Source organism: Molossus molossus, unplaced genomic scaffold (assembly GCF_014108415.1).
Source record: "Molossus molossus isolate mMolMol1 unplaced genomic scaffold, mMolMol1.p scaffold_m16_p_5, whole genome shotgun sequence".
In the NCBI taxonomy this organism is placed as follows: domain Eukaryota; kingdom Metazoa; phylum Chordata; class Mammalia; order Chiroptera; family Molossidae; genus Molossus; species Molossus molossus.
The window spans coordinates 105,195,303-105,221,224 of NW_023425388.1; the positions used below are offsets into that span (position 1 = coordinate 105,195,303).

At 37.8% G+C, this 25,922-nt stretch overlaps 1 protein-coding gene across 1 annotated transcript in view; it reads right to left on the bottom strand.

Annotated features, from left to right (window-relative positions):
• Positions 1-3,545: 3,545 nt before the first annotated feature.
• ROBO2 (roundabout guidance receptor 2) overlaps positions 3,546-25,922 on the bottom strand; it is a 1,312,832-nt gene continuing 1,290,455 nt past the window's right edge. Inside the window, exons 26-29 of the mRNA XM_036243039.1 lie at positions 14,552-14,725; positions 8,040-8,312; positions 6,034-6,234; positions 3,546-4,186 (exon numbers count right to left, since the gene is read on the bottom strand). Coding sequence (XP_036098932.1) covers positions 4,185-4,186; positions 6,034-6,234; positions 8,040-8,312; positions 14,552-14,725 — 650 coding nt within the window. The 3' untranslated portion in view covers positions 3,546-4,184. The remainder of the gene's footprint in view (positions 4,187-6,033; positions 6,235-8,039; positions 8,313-14,551; positions 14,726-25,922) is intronic.

The window sequence follows — 25,922 nt, forward strand, 5'->3', positions numbered from 1 at the left end:
CTTACTTATATGTATATTTTAAAATTATTAAATAATTTTGTAGATAAGAAATTTGAGTTTTTTATCTATTTGAAGGTTTTTTGGGGTGAGGAAGGTCAGATGTGGAAATTAGTGGTAATAGAGTGAAATCTTTAATTTCAAATGCTTTTTACTGTTTTCATTGGTGTCTTTTAGTCACTACTTTAAGTCAGCGCCAATTTTTATGTAACACTGCCCAACCCATGAGTGACTGAGAAAAGGAAATTGTGCATTTGGTCACAAAATATTAATATAGAGTTCTAAAACAGACAGTACAGTCTGTTTATAATTTGTCTACAAGCAAGCTGATTTTACATAAATGGCTTTTTTACAAATTTGAAATGTGAATATATTTTATTTTTTCCCAGTGAGTACACAATACACAATTCTTTGACAATACTATTAATCAATGTTACGCCAATTTCTTTTTTGATCTAACAACATCAAATGAAACACATTAAAATTTTGGATGCTGTTTGGTGACTTAAACAAACTATAGTTAAAAAAGAATCCATCTATAAAACAAAGTATAAAAAAGTCTACCCACGGCCACAAAATCCCTTATCTTGCAACACTTTAAAGTCACAATAAATGCTTTTGAAAATCATGAGATAAGATAACTTAGTAAATTGAACTTCATTTAAAAATGAATGGTGTTTCATTTGAAATACACATTATAGAGAAGCAAAATAAAAGTAACTTCACCTCTAAGGTAATATGGAAAGACATGTTGCATTACACCAATTATTGTCATGGAATTCTATAAATACAATATACAGAAGCAGATGAACAAATTCGTGAATGTCATGGTTCTGCATATTTTTAATACTGATACACAATCACTTTCCAGTGGAGAAGATAAACCAGTTTAGAGTTCATTGGTATTGTTATCATTATGTTGTCATTGAACAATACACAAATTAGTTCAATAGAAATTTGGAGGTGTTCTATCAAGCTCATGCAAACTTTCAACTCAAACCCCATTGAAAATATATTTAAATACCTAGAGCATTAAACTATGACATAAAAAAAAAACAATCTTTTTTGTTACCTAAAGCAAGTAAACTTACAATGTTTTTTCTTCCTTTGGTTGTAGGATACCTTAAATGTTGATCTTGATTTTTCTATATTTTCCCTTGAACAAGATTCAAATCCTGTGAAGGAGTCAATTGTTTTCATGTTCTCGTACTCTTCCATTTCACTTTGAATATTGCATGCAGAAAATTTGGAGAAGGGATAGCTCGACTCTACCTGCGTGCACTGAGGCATACCTGAGTGGGCACGGACTGGGAGATTTCCCCATTGGAGACACTGCATGTTATGAAGGGAGCTGTGTTTTGGGGTGTGGCGCACAGCAGTGCTGTCTGAGTGCAGGTAAGATACGTTCTTCCCACCCACCTCTCCTCCTGACAGCGTACACGGGCCTGTCTCTGTGTAGACTGCAGAAGAGTGAGCTCAGTGAATTTCTAACCTGCCATTCAATTGGCCACAAAATGAAAAATCATGGTATTTCTCATATGTGTTTATATTTTTAATGACATTTTGACATAAGGATTAGAAGCATTTTACCTGTGGCAAGCTGCCAAAAACTTGATTTTTTGGTAGTGTTCCTGAATTCATGTGGATAGCCACATCTTTTTAACATGCTCCATATCTATTTGAGGATGGTATTTTGTGGGCAACATTTGACCACTAGATTTAACAGGGAATGTGGACTAGTCTAAAAGAACATTCCAAGAAAGCCTACGGTCTGCACTGACATACTCTAACCATAACAGTTGATTCTATGCCCTGGGGACAGTTAGGAAAGCATGAGGCATGGCCAGCATTATTCCAGAAGTCACCTGCATACACAAACTCGGTTTTTGAGGTCATGGTTTATTAGTCACATACACCTGCCAGTCACCAGGGTCAAATGCTATGTTTAATATGTCTAAGGAACAGAAGTTTTAGACTAAATTGGGTTATAGAGGAATATAAAGGGGAAATACAAATGAACAAAACTTTGTTTTTAAATACAAAGAGGTGAAACAAGGAACTGCATAAATAAACATGTAAATCCCGCACATCCTACAGCTGTAAATAAGTTTCTCCGTAGAGAAACTACTCATCTTCCCGGTCTCTTTGTCCCAAAGCAGTCAAACTGCATTATAATTCAGACACTTAGTGAGTATTTAGCATGCGTGTCTCAGCTGTTCTCCTCGGTGAAGAATGGAGTATACAGCACAGAGGAGAGTGGGCCACACGGGACGCTGGGTCCCTCTGCCCTTGCCTGTGCCGATGCAGCTTCAGGCCACATGGAGGATGGACACGTTTGACTTGGTCATCACTGAAACAACATGACCTATAACTGGTGACTGAGCCAAAAATGCACAAAGAAGGATTTGTCATTCAAACGGGTCCCGTATTTTAGAATCGATCCTTACTTATCATTACATTGGATATGTTTTAAAGTATCAATTCCTGAACACACCATAGGGAACAGGAGGAAGTGTAACTAGAGAGAGGATTTACAGGAGTGTAGGCAGCGCATGGGAAATGTCAGGAAAGCTGTCTCCTACTTGACTGACTATACACAGACAGCAGCTAACACTTATTTCAAAGTCATTTTCTTTTCGGCTATACGTGACTGCTGCTCAGGAACTTGTTCTCAGCGTCGTGAAAACAAATGAGGCAGGACACTGTTATTAATGTCCATTTACGAGGTTTGGTTTTATTTAAAAGTGTTATAAACATGCATTTTTCTCCTTTGCAATTTTTCTTCTTAATTTACTCATTCAAAATGGGTCGAACATATTTTAGTTGGTAGCCAATTTCTGAGACTGTACCATGAAATATTTATTCCAATAAATCTACTTACTGTGAACTGAACATACTCTGAGCACTGCTTGTTAAGCACTTACAATTTGGCTATACATTTGGTGGCATAAACTTCACTTCTTCATCAAATGAAACGCAAAGTTGCATATCGACTGCATTATTTCTAAAAGTCATGAATCGCAGTGATGAGCTCTATCCTCTAGTGTGTACTGTACATGTATTAGAAAGATGAAACAAGATATTGCAATAGAGTTTTTGTGTTTCGAAGCAGCCTGAGTATGTCCTAATAATAAATCGCCTCTTTAACTATTTGCTGGATAGTCTAGAGTTCATTTGGTTTGTTTCCTTGGGGAACATTGTATTATATTCTGACTTAATGAGTTGGAGAGATTAATTACGGTAATTCAGAAAATGCTTTCTTTCTTTTTTTCTCTTTTTTAAACTGTAATATAAATACAGCTCTTGTGAAACGCCTTAATTTCCTTTTGCTTGTTGGAATTCTCAGATGGTCAGTTACAATGACAGGTAAAGCTGATTCTAAATATAACTTTAATTACCTTATTATTTCTTAAAGCAAGTTAGTACATCTTTGCTACCAGTATATTTTAATGCATATTCAGTCTTAAGACTTAAATTTCCTTCTTTTGACCCACGCTTTTGTCAACAGTAAAAGCCAACTGCCTGCTTGTTTTTAATTGACTTGGTCCCTGATGGTCAGAGAAGACTCCGCCAGCACCGTTGTCCTTCACGTCTTCCTATTTCTATACCCCACCCGAGAGCATCTAACGTGATTGGTTACCACCAGCATCATCCGCCTAGCTTACAGTACAGAAACTCCCTTCACATTCAGTCTTTTTCTTCATGTCACGAGGAGTAGAGATTTGTGCTTATCACCAAATAAAATTGCAGTGCAAAATTTAAACATAAAAGTTACACAATTAAAAGTTAATATATGGCACCACAGCCTATTAATTCACATATAGTACAACAGACCAATAAGAACAGACAATAATATGAACAAAGCTAAAAAGAGTGAGCTTGCATAGCAATGCACAAAAGAAATTATGTACAGAGGAAAACCCTTTGCTTCCTGGAGGAGGGGCTTGTTTTCTTTCTTTTTGTATACTCCTGACAAGAAAGAGTTAAGGTGGGTGGTGTACTTAAGAGAAGAACACAAGTAGAACATCTGTGGGATATGTGTGGCTGTGTGTCTTTACATTGCATTTACAGTTCTTTCAATAGTACATAAATAAAGAAATTGTCCATTGCACTGGTTAGTGTCATCACCTCCATGAGTTCAGACCTGATGGTCCTTCAGAGCAGCTTTGCATGTCTCCTCTCAGTTACTCTATAAAGAGAAAAATACAGCAGAAGTTAAGTTTGCGTTTAAATTTAGTATTCTTTAAAAAGTTTTTTTTTTTAAGCATGTTTTTATTGATTTTTTTAGAGAAAGGAAAGGAACGAGAGAAACATCTGTGTAACATGATCGGCTGCCTCCTGCACGCCCCCTACTGGGGATCAGCTCAAACCCAGGCATGTGCCCTGACCGGGAATAGAACCGGGGCCTCCCAGTCCATGTGATGACGCTCAATGCACTGAGCCACATTGGCTGGGCTAAATTAAGTATTCTTTTATTCTAACTGGCAAACCAAAAACCAAAGCAGACAAATAATAAGTGAAGATGACATCATCAAACAGATTCTGTGAGTTTGTGAATTTAAGAAATTTTACTTAAATGAGAAGGAGGGGAAGAAACACTGTAGAATTTGGATATTTAAAATCCAAGTAGAGCTTTTTTTGCGAATCTATAATTCTTCTAAAATAAAAGTTAAAGAAAACTCCAAGTAGTCTTCAATCAAATTAAAAATCATAGGAATAGCTTAATAATAAAGAGATGAGTAATACAACAATAACTCCCATCCATAAAGAATTTAAAGTTTTGAAAGTGCTTTTACTTTTCACTGTCTCATCTCATCCCCATTTGCCATTGAGCGTAGTAGCAATGGAATTTTTTTAGATAAGAAAAAAGACTGGGGAAGTAGTTCACTTGCTCTTTCTCACACAAGCAGTGAGCAGGTGAGGAGTCTGGAACCCAGGGCTGTCTGTTCCTTTGCAGTGTTTTAAACTGTATTCAAAGAAGCAGTTGAAAATATTCAACAACTATAATTCTGACAATGAATAGCAAAATTGTTAACTATCCTGATGCAATTAACAAGAGCTCAATACTTTTTACTGTGACATACGATAACATTCTCTATTTCTCTATTACCTGGTATTTTATATTTAGAAAACAGATTAGTTATAATAAACACCAATGTCAGCTCCTTATTTAAAATGATAAATTTATTTCTAAGTTATGTTGTAATAATCAAAGCATTATAAATTAACAAAAATCAAAGATCAACTTTTCAATGTTGATTCCCTAAATTAAAAAAAAAAAAAAGAAATTCCTAAGGAGATTCTTTAAAACTACCAGAGAGCTAATGTGTTTCCCTTTAGTGTGCTCGGTTACAAAGGCAAACTACACAGTGGACTATATTTAATCAACTTATAAGTATTAAGACAAGTTGCTTAAATTAAGACAGTTTTTGTATAATAAAAATCAAATTTGAAATAGAGGACATGTTTATTTAACTGACTCCTATAAATAGCAATGGTCTAAGCTATGACCAAACCTGCTCAAATTAATAATTGATTCTCAGAGAAGAGCAAGTTTTCCACTAATGTAAAATTTGTTTATTGTGGCAACATTATTGATGGGGTTCTGGACACTCTAACTGCTGAGCCAAACTGGCAGCCGTGTATGTGTTTTTTTCTGTTAATCCCTGACAGGTTAAACTTCAGATCCAGCCAGAGACCTCAAGAGGATAGAGGAAAACTTTTCCTCCCCTATATTATTACCCCGATATTCTTTCTAGATCACCACAGCCTTATTTAAAAATTATATATTTTTCTTTTTATTGATTTTAGAGAGAGAGAGAAAGGGAGAGGAAGAGAGAGAGAGAAACACTGATGAGAGAGAACATCGACTGGCTGCCTCCTGCATGCCCCCCACTGGGGATCGGGCCCACAACCTGGGCATGTGCCCTGACCAGGCATCGAACCGGCGACCTCTTGGTGCATGGGTCGATGCTCGGCCACTGAACTACACTGGCCGGGAACACCATAGCCTTTTAAATCTCCTGAAGCACTTACATAATTCACCTGTAAACTGTCCTTGACTATTTGAGCCCATATATCCTATGTCAAGAAGGTCGCTGGCATTGCGCTGGTGGCCACCCCTCAGCGCCTCGGCCTTCCTCGGCCCGGTGGAGCCTTTAGAAGAAGCTGTTCCTGACGAGCTGTGGCCGCCGGGGGACGGAAAGCTGGGCTTGCTGTAGGGCACCACGGCCTCCTCTGGAAGCAGAAGCACAGGGGCCGAGTTAAACCGCAGCATGTTGGCCAACAAGCTTAACTTTAAATACTGAGCGCAAGATGAGCTATTTTACCATTGTGCTTTTTAATCTGAGATTTAAAATGTCTCCCAAATTAAAAGAAATTTCCATGCGTAAGCAACATTTTCTACAATAGAAACCAAAGCAGAATTAAATTAAAAGAGATTTTGAAATATGTATACAATATTACATATGATCTGCAACATTTAAAGGTATTATAAGAGATCTGTATGCAATGAACCATATTGTGTAACTAAAGCATTTCTGAGAATAATTTCTGAGTTTAGTGGAGGTTCCAATTTAATATTTCTATTAAGATACAAAAAATATGGTTTTGATTTGAAATTATAGCAACAGTGTGCTCAATTTATATTAAGAATTATATATTAGCTATTAAAATAAATTTCTTAAATTTCCGTTGTTTCTTGAGATAGAAATATATTATTTGAAAATCTGTGTTCTTCCTTAACAGAGAAATAGAAACTCATACATTTTAATAAATAACATATTTATTCTCTTTATGCATCATCTACAAGTAACTCCTGATGTACATAAGTAAACACTTAACACTTTGAAATACCTTTTAGCCCCTGCTTTTTCCCTCCCCTTCCCTCTCTCCTCCCCTTCTTCCTTCTTTCTTCCTTCCCTTTTTCCCTCTCCACTCCCTTTTGTTTTTTTCTTTCTTTCTAGGTATCAATCATTACTGTGGTTAGATGACAAAAAAAAATTCTGACTGAATTCAGCATTTCTTTCCTGAGATAGTCTTTAATGACAAGGATTACATGATTCTTCTCCCATAGTCTTAACGATGAACCTTCTTAAATGTTGCACTAAACCTAGAAGTTAATATTGTTATTTTTTTGCCATTGCATAAACAATATTTCTAAAACCATGAGCACCAAGTTGTGACAAAATATAATTATGGAAAAGCATGGGTAGAGGACATATCTAGAATAGATTCAGTCCAAATGAATCAATGAATATATACGGAAACCCTTTCAAATGTGTGTGTTTGTGCGGGCGTGCATGTGCGTGTGTGTGTTTTAATACTCAAGGAATCCTGACTCGAGAAGAGATATTCCAGAGAATGCATTCTGGAAAAGGCTCAACACAACTCCTCAAAAAAAATCCAACCATGAGCCAGAAATTTATGTTGTGATATTTCCAGGAAGCTTGCTTTGTAAACAAGAACATTCCCCCATTTAATTGTTAACAATTAACTAAATTTAATCCATTGGAGAAAATGTAGGTAAGCCCAGTTTAACGTTTTCTAACATGAGGATTCTGTGATGGGGCATTTATTTCTAACTTTGTTACTAATTTCAATTAATTCAGCAATTTGACTGAATTGAGTTCTCCTTTCAAAATGACTAGTTGCTTCAGTCAAAATGAACAAATTGGTCGAGGGTAATGTTTTAACTGACACTAAAGATTAAATTTTGCGGTCTTTAAAGTACTCAATATAAGCATTAAAAGCAAAATAATAATAATAATAATGATAATAATCAAATAGTCTCCTGAGTCCTGCAGGTGGAGCGGAGGTCTCTGGGCTCAGCGGTCCTCTGCAGAGGTTAACTTGAGGAGCAGTCCCCAGGGGGTCAGCCTTAGGGACGTGCGGTGCGCTCTGCTGCGGAGGAAGTCCAACTTCAGCTAGTGAGTCAAGGCAAATGCATTTCAGAAGCCCTTAAACAATGGCCATTTCTAAAATACCTGGTAGAAAAAAAAATGGTAACAGTCCACACGTTGTTGGGACTGTGCAGAACACACCTGGTCCAGCACCTTGTTTGTGGAGGGCTTTCCGTGTGTCTTCCTGGCGTTCTGTGGAGTTAATCCACTCCTGGGTTTGGCGCTGCCACTCCAGGGACGTTCTAGCTGGACAATCCAGTGAGCTCTTTGTGTCTTCTAAGGTGGATGCTTGTTGTCTCTCCAGAGAGCTTCCTTTTCTCTCTGTTGAGTTTTCCATGTTACCAGCATGCTGGCTCGGGCCTATTTGCTGCCTTACACCCTGACCTGGAGGGGGGTCTGGTGGTGGTGGAAGATCTAAAAATTTTGAATAATGTTTAGAATGGACTAAAATTTAATAAAAAATACAGGTTTTAGTTCAAGTTGAAGAAAAGCACCCCGCTCTCCTAAAAGTATAACTCATGCACAAGATATATTTGTGGGGAGGGGGGTAAGGCCAGTTGTTTACATCCAAATGCATATTATTGATCTCTTTGCTATCTTTTGATCATAGTGTCTTCGAAATAAAATTGACTGATTTTATTCAACTCTTGTATGTGGAAAATGTTTTCAGTTGCACATTGAGGCTAATATCTAGGGTGTAAAGGGCAGTTGATGATTTCTCTACCCTCACTCCCCAAAGTAGAAATAACTATGACACAGAAATTCTAGCAGCTACGTTAATAAAAGGCTCTGGGAAGAATAAAAGTTATCTGCCAATCTCCGTAGGAAATGTTGCCCTTGGGAAATGAAGAACTATATGCCGTATCATGTGCAACATATCACTGCCTCTACCCATGTATTCGGCACATTTAGCAACAAAGGGTTAAGCTAACATTTAATGAAATGCAATTAACATTCTGCCTGACAACCAATGCTAGCTGTTCGTTTCATGAGTTAGCTAATGAGTTACAACTAATATATTATACACTACAATGTATTAATTTTAATAGGTAATAAGCAATGTTCAGAACACTATGTTGCTAGAGTAGACACTGTATCACAAAAATCTGAGATGCTGTGGCATAGACAATTTTTCAGAAAAGTTCTCTAAATTAAATATCAGATATAAAAATTAAAAGTTCAAAGACTCAGGTAATTTTTTATTTTCTTTTATTAGCTCTTTAGGTTGTAATTACCTTTATATCTTTAATGCCTTCAATTATGATATCAGAAATTTCTTTCATATTTAAGAAGTAGACTAGTCCTGGTATACTTTGTTGAAGTATTTGAAATCTTCTAAATATTTTAAGTATTGTTTGAATTATTTTCTTCAGTTTTTTTCTGGCATTCCATTAAAAATTCCTTTGCTCATCCTCAGAATATCAGTAATTATAGTATTAGTTCATAAGACCAAATATCCTATACAATATGTATATTTAAGTTATTACAGAGGATATTGTATATAATATAGGTAATTAATTCCCACCCATTTTTGTAATTGTGTACTTGTTTCTAATAATATTGTTTGTAAAATTAAAAGGGGAAAGTATAATTCTTTGTACCAAAGGTAGCTTTCTTTTTTCTTTTTTTTCCAATTTTTATTAATTTATGTTTGTTACAGATGTTTCTCCAAAGATGGCTTTCTTAAGGAAAGCCAAGCTACTCCTTGTAAAGACTTCTTAAAGAAGTGTCATCTTCTCTCTAAAGTGACACTGCCCCTGTCGAGCTGACAGTGATGGCCTCAGCATGTGCTCAGGAAGTGCCCACGTTGGAGCAGTGCTTTGACTTACCATGTGCGTCCTCCTGCTGGATGATGAGTTACTAATTACTGCAGGGGACAGGCTGCACTTGGAATCTTTCTTCCAAAAGGAAGAGCTAATCTAATATTGAGGTATCTGTTTGTTGAATAATCCACCAAAGAGTTTGGTGTTTCCTTTGTATTCAAAACTGACTTCCTTCAGTACGTATTATTATAAATGCAAATTAATTATTTCATTTGCGTTATTGGATTTAAGACTGCCAGTAGGATAGAAATGATTGTAATTTCTTCCAAAATAACATATCTTGTCATTGATTTTTATTCTCCATCAGAGCAGCTTAATTTTTTAAATGGCACAAATGGACTCTGCTTAGGTTAGCTAAAATTCAGATTACTATTTAACTTGAAATTATACAGCTACATAATTAATATCCTTGGAGTGTGTATATCCTAAAAAGAAAGAACACTGCATACACATTAAAATAAACAAATTGGAAAAAAGATGAAATTGAGAATGGCTGTGGAAAAAAATAAAAGTATGTAATCAAATTTATTAATTTATTTCTTTAATTAAATTTATTATTTTATTAAATTAAATTAATTTTATTATTTATTTTTATGTCAATTTATTTTAACTAAATCAATTCACGTAAAGAGTCTCTCACTGACCTCCTGACGACTTGCTATTGTGTGGCACACATATTGTCCAATGATGTATGTGCCATTATCATCTTCTCTCTCCCTCCCCCTCTCTCTCTTTAGGTCAGAAAAAAAGACCTGAAGAAATTACATCCCTCTAGCCTGGGTCTCTCCTCCCACGAACTCCCAGTCATATAAACAAATCCACACTGAAGAGTGGGACGTACATGTTTAGAAGGCCTCTCCAATTTTACATGTCCGTCCTGCTCTCAATCTGCCTCGACAGGACATGCTCGCTCTGCAGCGTTCCCATCTCACCTACCAGCAATTCCATTCTGTAAGTTTGCCAAGGCTTCGGGGAATCTTTCACTTCTCCGCTTTACAGCGTCCATTCACTTTACTCACAAGTCCTGTGGGCTCTACCTCCAAACCACACCCAGAAGTCAGCCTTTCTCATTGTTCCACTGATTCTGCCTTGGTGTGGACCGCCGGCACCTAATCCCCATGTAACTCCTGCAACCTCGTGTGTGGGTTCTGCGCTTCCACACAGAAGCATGTTCAGTCTATCTCAACAAACAGCTAGAGTGACTTTTTATTTTAAAGTAAGATCATGTTGCTCTTCTTGCATTAATATGCACACGCACATGCGCACACATGGATGCATGCACCTCCAGGGTGTTCCCACTGAAGTAAGAGCCAAGGTTCTTAGAGAAGCTCAAAGGTCCACAACCCTGGCCCGTATTGGTTGTCTGATTCCTATTCTCATGTTTTGCTCTCTCTGCTTTAGTCACACTGTTCCTCTTGCTTTTCATCAAAAAAGCTTCAAGCTTCCACTTACTGTTCTCATTTTCTGAAATGACTTTTCTTCAGATGTCAGCGTTACTCTTTCCCTTATAATCTTCCAGTCTTTTTTCAAATGTTGTCTTCTTGGTAAGATCTTTTCTGAGCACTCTACTTAAATGATGTCTCCCCTACCTTTCTACTTCTCAATTTCCTTCTAATATTTTTTCTCCATGACACTTGCTACCATTTTACACGCTTCTTTATTTTCACCTGTGTATTTATGTTGATCTGTAGCTACCTTCTCCCATCAGGACATAAGCTCTAGACTAAGGGTGGGGGATTTTGTCTGTTTGGTTTCCATTACCTATCATTTGGTGTTAGCTTAATAAATATTTGTTAATAAATATTTGAATGAATAGCTTAATAAGTCAAGAAATGTGCTTAGTGGTCAAAGCCAGCTTGTGATAGAACCCGTATCCGCATGGAATATTTGGAATGAGGGAGGACAGGCTGGAAGGAGAGGGTCTAAAAGAAAGGCCGATGAGAGAGCTACCTGTTCTACCTCCTTTTCCAGCATTAGTTAATGAATTGGCTTTAAAGGGTATTTTTTGGGGGCTTATGTAAATGCAACAGAAGATTTAAGTTGAGCAATGCTTGCTGAGGAGAGACTATTCAAGGGAAAAGAACACTCTAATGTGTGGGTATGTATGTGTGTGTGTTTACATAGCCTTTGGAACAGAGACTGCCATTCCCGCCATTCCCAATTCTTCTTACTGAACACAGAGAAAGATTACTTCATGGCTCCAATAGTTTGATGCCATGAGACGAAGTTCTTGCCAAAGAAATAAGAGAAGTGATATGTGCCACTTGCTGGTCTGGCCATGGAACCTCCCGAGTGAACAACCCATGTCTGTCTTCTCCTCACTCAGAAACCATAAAGGTCAAATCTTACAAATAACGGTGTCCCAACACTGGAGAAGCATACATCCTCACACTGCTACTTGGAGGGGAGCCACGTGAGCCTTCTCAAATCCTCGTCTCTGAGAGACAAACGTTTACTGTGCTAAGCACTGAAGGGGAGAAGTTGTTAGTGCAGCCAGCAATAATTACTCTGATGAATATATTCATAAACCCTATTGTAAATAATGCAAACATTTTAGGGGAAAATGTTCATATTCTAAGTGCTCCAAAAAAGTAACCTTTCCAAAAAGAACAACCAGCTTTGTATACAACTATGAAATTATTACTGAAGAATGTTTGCATAACATATCAATGCTATTATATAACATTTGCTGTAAAATACCAATATCCTGAAGGATAATCGGTGTAGTGCCATACAAAATAAAGGTCTCTGCATTATAACTAAAATGTTTTTGGGTCAAACACGAGGAAAGCCGTGCAAGCCAACATTTCCTTTGCAATGTCACTGCTTCTAAACAGTGTTCACTAAGAACACATACCCCATAAGCCCTTTTAGGAATGCTGGCAAATTTGAAAAGTTAGGAAGCTATTTGTTTCTTCGAAAGCTAAGCAATATATTGACCATGCTTTAACTAGGAGATAGTTTCTTTAACCAGACATTCCAGAAAGCGTAACTGTTCTAAGAAGAAAGAAGAGAGCTCTCTATTTTCTTGATTTACATATTGTATCTTCCACATATTCCAGATAGGATCTTCAAACAATTTGAAAATGCCATAGAAAAGCATATACTTGAATTTTTTTCTCTTTCCATAACATTCATAGCAGGAAAAATGACATAAATTTTGAGATTTATAACTAGCATATCAGTGAGAGTAATCCTTCTTATTCAGAGAGAAGAAATCAGCATTACAGACTGTTTTAAGCATGCACTAATCTCCAGAACATCTGAGGTGAGCATTTTTCCTCACCACAGGGTACCCATTTACAGAGACTCAAAATCTCCATTGTACCCTTACCCTCAGATTCCACAGGAACACTTCCCAATAAAATCAAAGTAAGCAGGATAGATAAGTAAACCTGAAATCTCTTAGAACAAGTTATGTTTGGCTTTAAAATCTTGACATTATATAATGACACTAGAAAGCACAAAAATGGCTGCCAGACACCCCCACCCCCTTCAGAAAAAAACTAATAAAGAACAAATACTTCTTTTTCCAACGAAGCCTCATTCTGTCCTATGATGCTAAGTCCAAGAGACAGAGATGAAAGCTAAGGAATGGGTCACAGCTTCTCAAAGCCTAAGGCACATTAGATGCATCCATGAAGATTTATAAATACCCATAGCTGCTTTCCATCCCAGAACAATTACATCAGAATCTCTGGGACACATTTTAAGCCCTCCCCAGAAGGTCTGATGTGCAGCCTAGCTAGAGTCATCCTCTTGGTGTTTAGTAGAACTATATAAAGATAAAGTTTGTGTGCTTTTAGGAAATAGAGCTAAGAAGAAGGAACAAATTTACATTTGGGTCCAGGGTTATATACTAAGTATAATATATCTTTCATATTTCTTAGAATAAAACTTCAGAATAAATATGTTTATGCCTATTTTTCTTTTTGGTATGTGTCCCTAGTGGGAACCGAACCCGGGACTCTCTGGTCTGCAGGCGGATGCTCCAACCGCTGAGCCAAACCAGCCAGGGCTATGCCTATTTTTAAATATATGAGAATTAAGTTGCCTATATGGGCAATACTTCCTGCTCTGCAGAGCTCATGAATTACTTTTTATAGAAAAGGACCATTTCACTGTGTTTCTTTAAACTAGTAGTGGTTAAGCAAATACTCAAAGATGGATGTTGTACATAAATAAGAGGGTTAAAATAGATCAGCAAACTCTGGACCATTGGACAGATTCAGCTGCTGCCTGTTTTGTCAATAAAGTTTTATTGGAAATCAGTCACACTCATTCGGTAACTTTTTTCTTTGGCTGCATTGGCACATCAATGGCAGTGTTGAGTAGTTGTATGGCCTTCTAAAGCCAAAAACATTTATAGTCTGGATTTTTCATGCTTTAAGCCCTGAAATTCACAAAACTAAAAAACAACTCAATTTGCAAATCACAGTCTTTTTCAGAAGTAAAATAACATCTAAAACAGCTTAATTTGATACTGAAAATGTTACAACGACATAATTTTGCACATGCTACTGATGTTTTTTCCCCCTGAGCTTATAGAGGAATATTTACTAAAAAAGCATTCATGGGTAATGCCAGAATGGCAGAAAAATCGGCATTGGAAGTAGCAGGGCATCTACTTCTTTGGGCGTGGTAACATTTAAGAAATGCCAGGTTATTAAAAACAAGGGCATTTTATTTAAACAAGCTCACATGGCCAGGCTTTCTGCCTGGCTGTATGCTGAGGGGGTGCTCGATCTACCACAGCGACTCGACCCTAAACCAGTGATGGCGCAGAGCGTGGCTCTGCAGCAGGGACATGAGAGAAGGAATCACACCTACCGTCTGCCATCCCCTCCCTCCGATGAGGCAGCGCTGGTTGTTGGTCCATCCGCCCTCCCTTGTGTTTTTTAGTCGGCCGAGGCCTCTGACTTTGACTCAGGGCTGCACTGGTGTTACTGTCAGTAGAAAATGGGCTGGTGGGTCGAGGTCTTTGAGAGGAGGCAAAGGCTTTGCCTAAAATAAACAAATACAAAAACAAAGGGAATGGGACACAGAGCATGTTATTTGAAGACGCTGATTCTGTCTGTCTTGTGTTTCTGCTCTTTCTAACCTGTGAACCTGCCTTGAGATGCCATTTGAAGATTCAGACACTGGTGCATCCCACAGGGAAATGTATACCCTGCTACCCTTGTCCAGTTTCCCATACCAGCACCCCACCCGCCGAAAAAATGAAAACGTGAATATAACACAAATCCGCCATCCCAAAACTCAATGTTACGTAATTACATTTTATTTAACCTCGATAATCTTAGTAATATTTTCATAGCTATTTGCAAATTCATGCAGCTTTTACTTCTTATAATTAAAGAAGCTGTTTCTAAAATAAATTATGTACTTTCCTATTTGTTCAATCAAATTTCACCCTTGGAGTCCCACAAACTCTTTGCGTACAGAAAAATGTCCTATAGTAATCACATTTGAAATTTTATACGAAAGGTCTGCTCAGATATATATTAAACTGACCTTCCCATCCATACACATGCACGATGAATTGTTCCCTTTTAGCAGAAACTCAATAACATTAGTGTATAGTATAGGATAAATAGCAGGTTAAAACCAACTTGTATATCCAAAGTGCAATAGGTGTTTTCTGATGAGTAATAATGTATCTGAGCTGGCTTCAAATTCTCACTGAAAAGTGAAATGTGTATGTCCTTTTCTTGTGGCTTAGTGTACAAGTGTAGGAAAATTCATTCTGGGTCAAGTTAGTGAATAAATTTGCAACATCTTTTACTTTTAATATCATGTTTATTATGGTAAGAGAGGTTGGTTTATGTGCATGTTTTCATTTTATACAAAATTATTGTATGAAATTTAGTTACATTTTCTTAAGTCAGTGTGACATAATATCACCTGTTTTATTAGCTATTAGCATACATGCAAGAAATGCACTTACTCCTTCTAATTTATTAGTTTCCTTGCACTTTCTCACAGTTTTGTTTATAGCTATGCCACAAAAAACACTCAGACAACATACAGTTTCTGACTTGAAGCCTTATAAAGCAAGGAGCTTCAAATAACCATCACATTACAACACATTTTCCAGATGCTTTATAAAAAATAAACCTCTGCACTGCTTGGAAAATCTTTTTATTTCATTTGAAGATACCTAATGTGCACTCAAAGAAAATATTGACCATTTATTTTAAAGAAAATTTCCAAGACTCATTTTTATAACCTGAGAGTTTAGTGAAAGGTCAACATCATTTTTACTTTATTATTTGGGCATTATTAAAATTTCAAAAATGGATTTACAATTCCATTAATTTTTTCTAAGGTAACTAAGTTCAATTCCTATATTAGAACCGTATTATACATGCATTTAAGAAGTGTAGTCATACAACAACATGCATCATGTCAAAGATATTTTGTTTCAGTGAAACAAATGACAAATTACTGATCTGTTATTACAGGGAATCCCACATTTATTTGAGGGAATGATCAGACACATGAAAAAATAATTGGTCTTTTATCTTATTACTCATTATTCTCAAAAATTAGAGTATGTTAAAGACTAACACATATGTAGTCATCACTTTTTTCAACTTTCAAATGCAGTGGGTGTATCTTATATTAGCATCCTTTAAAACAAATATGTTATTGGATTAATATTTTAACAGCAAATAACTAATAATACCATCAAGCCATTTGAATTGTTAGACGAACAGCCTTAGACCCATTCACCCCATGCTGAGAAAGCCTTCCCAGAAAATGCATTTGCAGAAAGAAATGAGGCAAAGGAAAGTGATGAAGATAAAAGCTGAATAATCTTAATCACTGGGCACATTATTGATTCTGTGAGAATTTTGCAAAGTGTGAGTTATTGAAAATGTAATGACAATCTTAGTTGCAGCCTTGCTGTAATATAGAAAGGAAGACTATTCCAATTAATCAGCAGGACCGTGAAGGGAAAGGGACATAGGAGGGAAAGTGTTAAGTAGGAGCCTATTCTTGGCTCTGCAAACTGACATCGGGAGAGTCCTGGCAGTGCAGCACCCCAACTGCGGTCATGCATGGAAAGCGATGCCTTCGATCACAGGAGGAAGGACGGAAGAAAAGTGGCTCAGGATCCAAAGGACAAGATTCTCTCATGCAAAGAGCGGTGACTGGGTCAGTCCACCGCCGAGGGCCCGCGGTCCCTGGCGCAGCCGGAGCCCCGCGGAGCCCCTGCACTACTCTACGACCAGGAAAGCTGGGTCCTCATCAGAGGCAGAGCCCCCCCGCTCCCGCTGACCCTGGAAACACGTGCGGCTGTCTAGGGGGCTGGGGTGTGGGAGGGCTCCTCTGTTCCTGCACATTATGCTCCTGAACAAGCGGCGGCCTCCCGGCCTCGGGCTTCCTCGGGAAAGCAGTGTCACACGACTTCGGGGCCCACGCAGGCCGCGCCGCTGTCACCTGCCGGGACAAGGAGGCCCCTTTGAAACCCGCGTCTGTTTGCAGCACGTGAACACGCTCCACGTGGCCCCACTGTCGCACTGTTAGACGTAGGACGTGATCGCTTTCCGAAAGAGAATTGCTATAGATACTTTAAATCTACAATTCAGAGAAGGGCACTTTTGCTGAACTAAATTATAGTGTATTTGAAGTGAACATATCAAGGACTCAGTTGAAGAAATAGTGTAAATGTATTTTGAATTTAATGCACACTCTGAGAAAGTGCCTGAAATCTGCTCTGACACTGGAGAAGGTCCAGAATTATTTGAAGATTTTAAAGTAAAAAATTAATTACATGGGAAATAACAGCAAACATTCATATACAAAAAGTGTATAAATAACATCAGAGCAAACAGACTTAGAACATAAGAAAAATGTATCTTTGAAAAGTTCTATTAATTTCAAAGCTCTCAGTATGCTTTCTTTGCTTTTTAATTAAGAACTTCAGTTTTCTCCTTAATACTAATTTTTATTTTAGAAAGTTAATCATTACGAATAATATCAGTGGAATTAATGGCTTTTCCCTCAAAATACATCACGGCAACAGGGAAAAAGTCAGCTTTATGTGTAAAGAGCTGCAGAATACGAAGATACTGAGAAATACTTTTATTCTCAATTTTTCATCAAGTCATTTGCAATTTTATATATGTTTCTTAGACTAAGCATACTGAGACCTGAATCTATTTCATAACACAATTAATATTACATTGTTTATTTCGGTGGGTATACCATTAATTTATAAAACAATGAAATATCAAATGTTGCTTATTCTAATTATTTTTAAAGAAAGAGAAGAATAAATATTTCTGAAAAGTTAACTTAGGTTTCTAAATAAGCCAAACACATATTTACATTCAAGAGATTAAAGGGCCATAGATTTTTCTGCTTTTCTCCAACATCTCAGAGACAAAAGTATAGTTCGAGTGTCGCCGTGAAGCATTTGTACTTTTAGCCAAGGTGCCGGGATATAATAACACGGGTTCATGCACTTTTGAGACCGAGAAAACAGAAACCGAAGGGGTTAGAAGGATCTGAGAAGTTAAAAGGGTGTTAAGTGTAGCAGAAAAAGATGGAGTTTTGATTCTATTTGCCAAAAGCACAGAGATACACTTTATTTTCAAAACAAATTCCCTTGACACAGGCCACTGAAAGGAAGCCGAGATAACACGGGCAGCTGCACCTCCTCTGAGAGAGCCATTTCCCAGTTAATAACCACAAGTCAGGGACCAGCAGCCCGAAATGGAAGGAGAAATGATGCAATAGGCTTTGCAATTTAATGTCACAGTAGATAAGAAGAAAAATCAAAGTGATTCAGTCAGTGATCGCAAAAGAATATGAAACCCTGAGGATCCTTTTGAAACCTGTGGAGGCTCAGACCGGTCCCTCTATTCTGTTTTCTGTTTCTAAATGTCTACTCAACATCTGCAAACACATCTGTGTCAGCTATTCGAAACCCACTCTCCAAACAACATCTCCTCTGCTACATCTGCAAATTCAACTGATTTCCTTCTAGTCACTCTATCTTCTTCATTGTCATCTGAATTAATTTTCTGAAACATTTACCACCTAAATGTGTCCCTCTGTTCAAAGCCTTACCCAAGTTTGCCAATGCCACACCCACCCACCGAATGAGGTGTTGGGGGTCCTACGGCGTCCAGCCCAGCCTACCGTTCCGCCCCATTTCCTCCTCCAGCCGTGCAGTCCTGCTGCCTCACCTATATACCGTCACTCACGCACCTCTGGATTGTGACTGAGTCAATCAGCCACTGCCAAACTAAAGTCCCAATCAATGCCATCCCTGTTATCACCGATTCCACCTCTCCTTCAACCCTGTCTGGAGGAGAATTGATCTCTCTGCCTCCTGTGTCTCTCACACAGTATTCAGACAGTAGCACGTTAGGTCTCTACAAACCACAGGTTGTTGCATATGTATGTTTCTTCTTCTAGACAATGTCTTGGGTTCATTTTCATACCTTTTGTGTAGAAACACCGCTCAGTAGAAATTTCAATAAACATCGAGAATATTAAAGTAAGTATCTTCAACATTTTCAATATTCACTATAAATTCTATATACAATTCTATTCCTAGCAGTGACCTTACTTTAGTGACAGAAAGAATGTGCTTATAACAACTCCTAGAAAACATTAAATAAGGAATATATTGTTAGTCAACTCTTGTTGATTACTTGGACAATGGAGAAAGTAGTGATGTAATTACCCAAAAGAAGAAGCTAAAAAATTAATTTACATATATCTGGACCATGCTTTGATAAGTTGAATATTGATATTTATCAGCATCCTATTCAAATTAAGACAATGATGGAACCTACTTTTTCTTCTGACCTTTCCATCCATTCTCACTCAACTTAGAAAGCCCTCTCCCTCTTTAAAATTGCCCTTTCTGCAACTAAGGAAAGGGTGGGTCTGTTTTTGTGTTTGTTTTTTTTAATTTGCAATCTTTTTGGTCTACTCAAGTTGGTTTCCTGTGTAGTTCTATTCCAAAGATTTAGGATTTTGACAAATTTAGTCTCTGAATCTGTAAAACTTAGGAAAAACCTTACACCACAGCAGTGTCACTAAAGAAATGCCACCCTGTGAGCTCTTACCAGAAAGTGTTGCTTGACTTTTTCAAAAAATACCTGTGCATCTGCCCGTGATACTTAGCCCTTCCACAGGAGGGTTTCTGCGTATACATTTGCCAAACCCTAAACAAAGAGACTAGTCCCTGCCTCTGTCCTTGCTCTGGACTGATCACAGCTGCTAATACTCTTTGCCATGCCCCCGGAGATCTTGCTGTTCATGTAGTCTGCCCTGATGTTGTGCCCCTGCCCCAGGAAGAGGGCACCACAAAGCCTTGGCTTCCAGGGGTGCTTGTGAGTATAGAAAGAACTCCAGCTATTTTCCTTCCACTCTCTGTAAGGGCAAAGAAACGCAGGAGATGACCTCCGAGTTGCAGAGATGGGAACCACAGGCATGTGGCCGTGGTGTGGAATTCCATCTCCTTGGGGCTACCACTGTTTCTCATTCTTCAGATGCAGACATCAAGAACGATCTAAAGATTTACACGAACTAGCACAAGAAAAGACAACTATTGGAAGAAAAGATAAACATTGATTCATGAATTAGAAAGTAGGCATTTTTTTGTGATAACTGTTTTTTTTTTTATAAATGTTAATATAAACATAAAAATTAGTCCAGGCTGGTCTGGCTCAGCAGTTAGAGTGTCGACTAGCGGACCAATGAGTCGCAGGTTCAATTCCGGTCAAGGGCACATACCTCAGTTGCGGTTTGTCCCCAGCCCTGGTTGGGGTTGTGAAGGAGGCAGCCACTCAATGTGTCTCTTTCGTGTCGATGTTTCTCTCTCTCTCTCTCTCCCCCTCCCACTCAATCTGAACAAAAGTGGAAGAGTGTTCTCGGGTGAGGATAAAAAAAATATATATATATAAAAATTAAAATGACTCTAGGCTACGCAGCTCATGTGGAGAATGTTTACAAATTACAAGCAACAAATCCATAGCAACTGGTCATGTTCAAGGCCCAAACATAATCAATACACATTTAAACTTTTAATGAAAAATAAATTTATGTCACATAAATTGTGTTTACATTTTCAATCTTTCCAAATTTTTCAGGTTAAACATTGATGAAAGGCACACATACAAGAAAATAAACACTCAAATTTATTCCAGCTGTTGAAGAAGAACTGCATAAAGGACATTAAGTTGTTGCTCAAATGTTACCGAGCAGTAAAATACCGTGATAAAGTGGCATCTTGCTGTGTCTCTATTACATCTCAGCACTAAAATTAATTTATGATCAGTCATCAATTCATTTACATGTCGTTTTATGCTAAATCCTTCCTTGCTGATAAATGTGTATCCTTACATCCATTAAGCTAGAGTAAAATCTGTGCTTTGTAATATGACCCCACTAATTGTTGCATTACCATTTTTATGAGATACAAAAACTGGCTACCCCCCATTTTTTCCCACAGATATGTAATCCAGAAAATCTGCCTATTAAGTGCAATCTAACTGTCTGTTAAATAAAATCTTCAGTTCTAACTGTCTTTGGACAAATCAATCTAAATATTGACCTCTGCCAGATGTAGAAAAACATGTCTAGCTTTAGAAGGCCCTCTTTTCACTCAAAAATATTGAGTATGCAACAATTCTGCCTATGGTTCTTTAGAGGGAAAGAGATCTGAAATACACACGGGAAGTAAAATAAACAATTATAAAGTAGCTTCCTTGGGACATTTCACACCTGTTAACTGGTTCTACTCGGATAAAAATGGATTGATTCTATGATAGCCCCCTTTTATCTATTACATTTTGAAGTTTATATTTAATCTCTTTTATGATACATAGAAGCTCTGGAGGTAGTCTAAGAAAATGACTTAATTATTTTGAACAATATTTCTGAAATTTTCCTAATATTAAAATATTTTCCATAAATTTTTTTCCAACAAAAGCAAGGAGTCAGGTCACACTTTTGAGTGCTCATTTTTCGAAAAGCTGTGTGGTCGAGTAAGATGTTGAAGCTGCCAGGTTTTATTGATTTCAAAATGATCTGGTTTGGGAGTTCAAACGATATAAAACATAGCAAATATCAAGTCAATTTCCTTCCAGCTGCGCCCTGTACGGGGTCCAGTGCAAAGGAAGCTGCCCGCCCCCTTGCAGCACCCCCCCGGTCTCGCCCCGTGCGCGTGGCAGTTCGCGCCTTGGCCCCGTGGTCAGGACATGCCCCTCCTGCCTTCTGTTTCTTTTTTCCTCGTGGTGGAGTCATTCAATCCAGGGGACACTTACTGGACTCCCACCACACAAGGCACAGAACAGAGTACTCAAGGCTTCTGCAGCCTGCACCCGAGATGTGGGTTTGGCATTTACCAAGAAATATTGCAAGCATGTTCTTGAAGACCGAAACAATCCTGAATGTTCACTTTCTAGCAAAAAACAGAGGGTGATGTGCTCTGATCAACACATTTTTATACTTTCTACAACCAAATAGCTTTAAACTGTAAGTGTACATTGAAATAAAAATTATAAAAAATTATTAGCCCTTAAAAAAGGGCTAATAGTGTTGAATTTTGTTAGACTGACCAACTATATTGAATATAGAACTAAGTATGAGAAATAAATAAATAAAAGTTTTTTCTACAAATAAGTACCTTGTGCACTGTTGGTGGGAATGCAACTTGGAGCAGCCACTGTGGAAAGCAGTATGGAGATACTTCAAAAAATTGGAACTGCCTTATGACCCAGTAATTCCACTTCTGGGAATTCTGAAGAATCCCAAAACACTAATTTGAAAGAATATGTATATCCTCATGTTCATATCAGCATTCTTTACACTAGCCAAGATTTGGAAGCAGCCCAACTGTCCATCAGTAGATGAGTGGATAGACAGGCTGTGGTACACATACACAATGGACTACTACTCTGCCATAAAAAGTAAGAAATGTGTCTGTGAAATGTGGGCCTGGAGACCATTAATTATGCTAAGTGAAATAAGCCAGTCAGAGAAAGACAAGTACCATATGATTTCACTCATATGTAGAATTTAATGAACAAACTGAAATACCAAGAAAAACCGAGACAGATTCATTGATAGAGAATAGGCATACAGTTCTGGGGTGGGGGGTGAGGGGCCAGGGGGTTGTTGAGATTGAGCAAAAAAGGAAACAAAAGCGAGAGGACTCATGGCCATGGGCGATGGCGGGGTGCAGGGTGTGGGTGGAGGTGCAAGAGAGCACAGAGGGGTACATGGCGATGGAAAAAATAAAAAATAAAATTTTGTAAAAGAAAGAAATTAATATTTTTCATCTTGATTAAGTGTATAGGGGTAAGAACTAATGTTGTCTGAGATAAAATTACTTGTTCTATTTATTCAAACGTGGAGAAGGGGGGGAGAGAGAGAGAGAGAGAGAGAGAGAGAGAGAGCGCGTGCAAACGCCACTTGTTAAGTAATAGACCAGAAAATCAAGTTCCTTTTAAAAAAAGTTCCACACCCAGAGATTAGAAAAGTTGGGCATTTCCAGAGCAGGGATTATGATAATTTATCTTTAGACTAAGACGGATTGATTATGAACCTTCTTCTACCACCTCTCAAGTGTGTGACATTGGAGAGGGCTTCGAACCCCTCCGTGACCCAGTTCCTTGTCTATGAAAAGAGAATAAACAGGGGATGGGTTGGGCAGGCAGACAGGGTAAAGGGGGATAAGTGGTGATGGAAGAAGACTGGACTTTGGGTGGTGAACTTAGAATACAATATAGAGATGATATATTACACACTTGTACTTGAAACCTATATAATTAACCATTGTAACCCCAATAAATTCAATATATATATAATATATATGTATATATAATATATATATGTAGTTTATCAACACTGAAAATAAAAAAAGAGAGACTAAAAATAAGGTCGTGATGATTAAATAAATTATTATATATTGAAACTATAGAACAGGGATAGGTAAACTTTTTAGTTGAAGTACCAGGTACTAAATAGTTTAAGCTTTGCCTTCTCTGTTATACAGTCTTTGTTTTTTATTGTTTGTTGTTTTCTTATAACCTTTTAAAAATGTAGGAAACATTCTTAGCTCACTAAGACACACACACACACACACACACACACACACACACACCAGGCCATTGCTTAGAAGAGTGCCCTGCATTTACAAGGGTTACCTATGTGCCAGTCATCATCATCATCATCATTATCATTATTAAATCTAAATTCTTAACCAAGAGTTTGAAAAAATTAGACATTCAATAAATATTTGTTGCAGGAATTTATAAATAATATAACAATTTTGCACCTAGCCAGTGTCACTCAGTGGTTGAATGTTGACCCATGCACCAAGAGATTGCCGGATCGATTCCTGGTCAGGGCACATGCCCAGGTTTTGGGCCAAATCCCCAGTGGGGGGCATAGGGGAGGCAGCCAATCGATGTTCTCCCTCATTGATGTTTCTATCTCTCTCTTCCTCTCCCTTTCTCTCTCTCTCTAAAATCAATAAAAAGAAAAAAAAATTAAATATATAACAATTTTGCAAATACATTTTCCATTACTGACTTTTACAGACTGAAGTTGCTATCTCCCTAAAATGCATATGCTCAAACCCTAGCCCTTAATGTTGTGGCCCTTGGAGGTGGGCCTTTGGAGGCAATTACGTTTAGATGAAGGCATGAGTGTGAGGTCATCACGATGGAATGTGACCTTACAAAAAGTGACAGAGAGCTGCTCTCTCTCAAAGCCAGGAGTCCACAGAGAGAAGACAGTTGTCTGCAAATTGTGAAGAGAATTCTCCCTAGGAGCTCAACCTGCCATCAGCTTGACCCTGGACCTCCCAGCCTCCAGAACTGTGAGAAATAACCACGTGCTGTTTCAGTCCTCGGTCTCTGGTGTTTGCTACAGCAGCCTGACCAGACTAAGACAGAGTCCAGGGGACATGGAACTGCTGGCATTTTCCATTTTCTTTGCCTTTTCCATTCATGAACTGTATGTCAGAATTTAAGAAGTCCTCAGAAATTTCTCAGTGGTTATAAAAATATTTGAAATTAATACACTTATTTCTTTACAAATATGGGCTCTATACCATGTTAACTGCTAATGTTACTTAATGTGACAGCTGTTGGAATGTAATATATTCAAGCAAAATCCTGAATAATTTTATGTACAAGCTTAGAAGGCCATCTCTATGTTATAAATGACTTTAGAATTCCAAGTAATGGAATATTAGTCCTATTTAATAAAAATGGTGATTAGTTAATGAAAATGAAAATCCTGAACAGAGAATTCAGGTGGAAGTAAGGACTGATTTACTCACATCACACACACATTTATAACTCAAAGAAATTTATGGTAAGATCACAATCCTCGTAAAAACACATGCCCACCTCACTTAGCACCATCACACTAGCCTTAAGCATCTGAAGAAAACATAAACACACGAGAATAATATTCACTAGCATGTTGATTTCTGTAACATTTGGCCCTTACATTCCTTTACCTCAGAGTCAACACCTAGTGCACGTGCATGCGTGCAGAAACACACTCTCCAATACACTCATCACCTGTGCACACTCAAACACACCTACACACACTCACACACAGTTTACATGTAGTCACAACCCTATCTACATACTCATACAAACATATCTATACACGTTCACTCACACCCTCTTCACGTACACACTGTTCTGAGAAAATAAATGTACTTTTATATTTAACTGACATCACAATTGTACCCTAGAAAGCAAATAAAATCTTTGACCACACCTTCTCCACAAAGTTATTATTGTAGAGTCAGGAAGGAAAGAGAGAGAGAGAGAGAGAGAGAGAGAGAGAGAGAGAGAGAGAGAGGAGGGAGGGAGGGAGGGAGGGGAAGGGAGGGAGGGAGGGAGGGAGGGAGGGAGGGGAAGGAAGGGAAGGAAGGAGGAAGGGAAGGAGGGAAAGGAAGGAAAAAAAAGAAAAGATTTTCTTATTTGGCGAATTCTGTGAAGCTTGCAACTTCTTTTATTGAAAAGATATATTATTCAGAGAACAAATTCATCATGGAATACATATCTCCACACCCGGAAGTATTTATATATGGCAGTAATTAAGCAGTGAATTTAAGTAGGAAAACAGACTGTTTTCTCAGCAATAAAAGCTTCATTTGGAAGGAACAGTATACTAGCTATGCAATTTGTTTGTAACTGCAGTCACA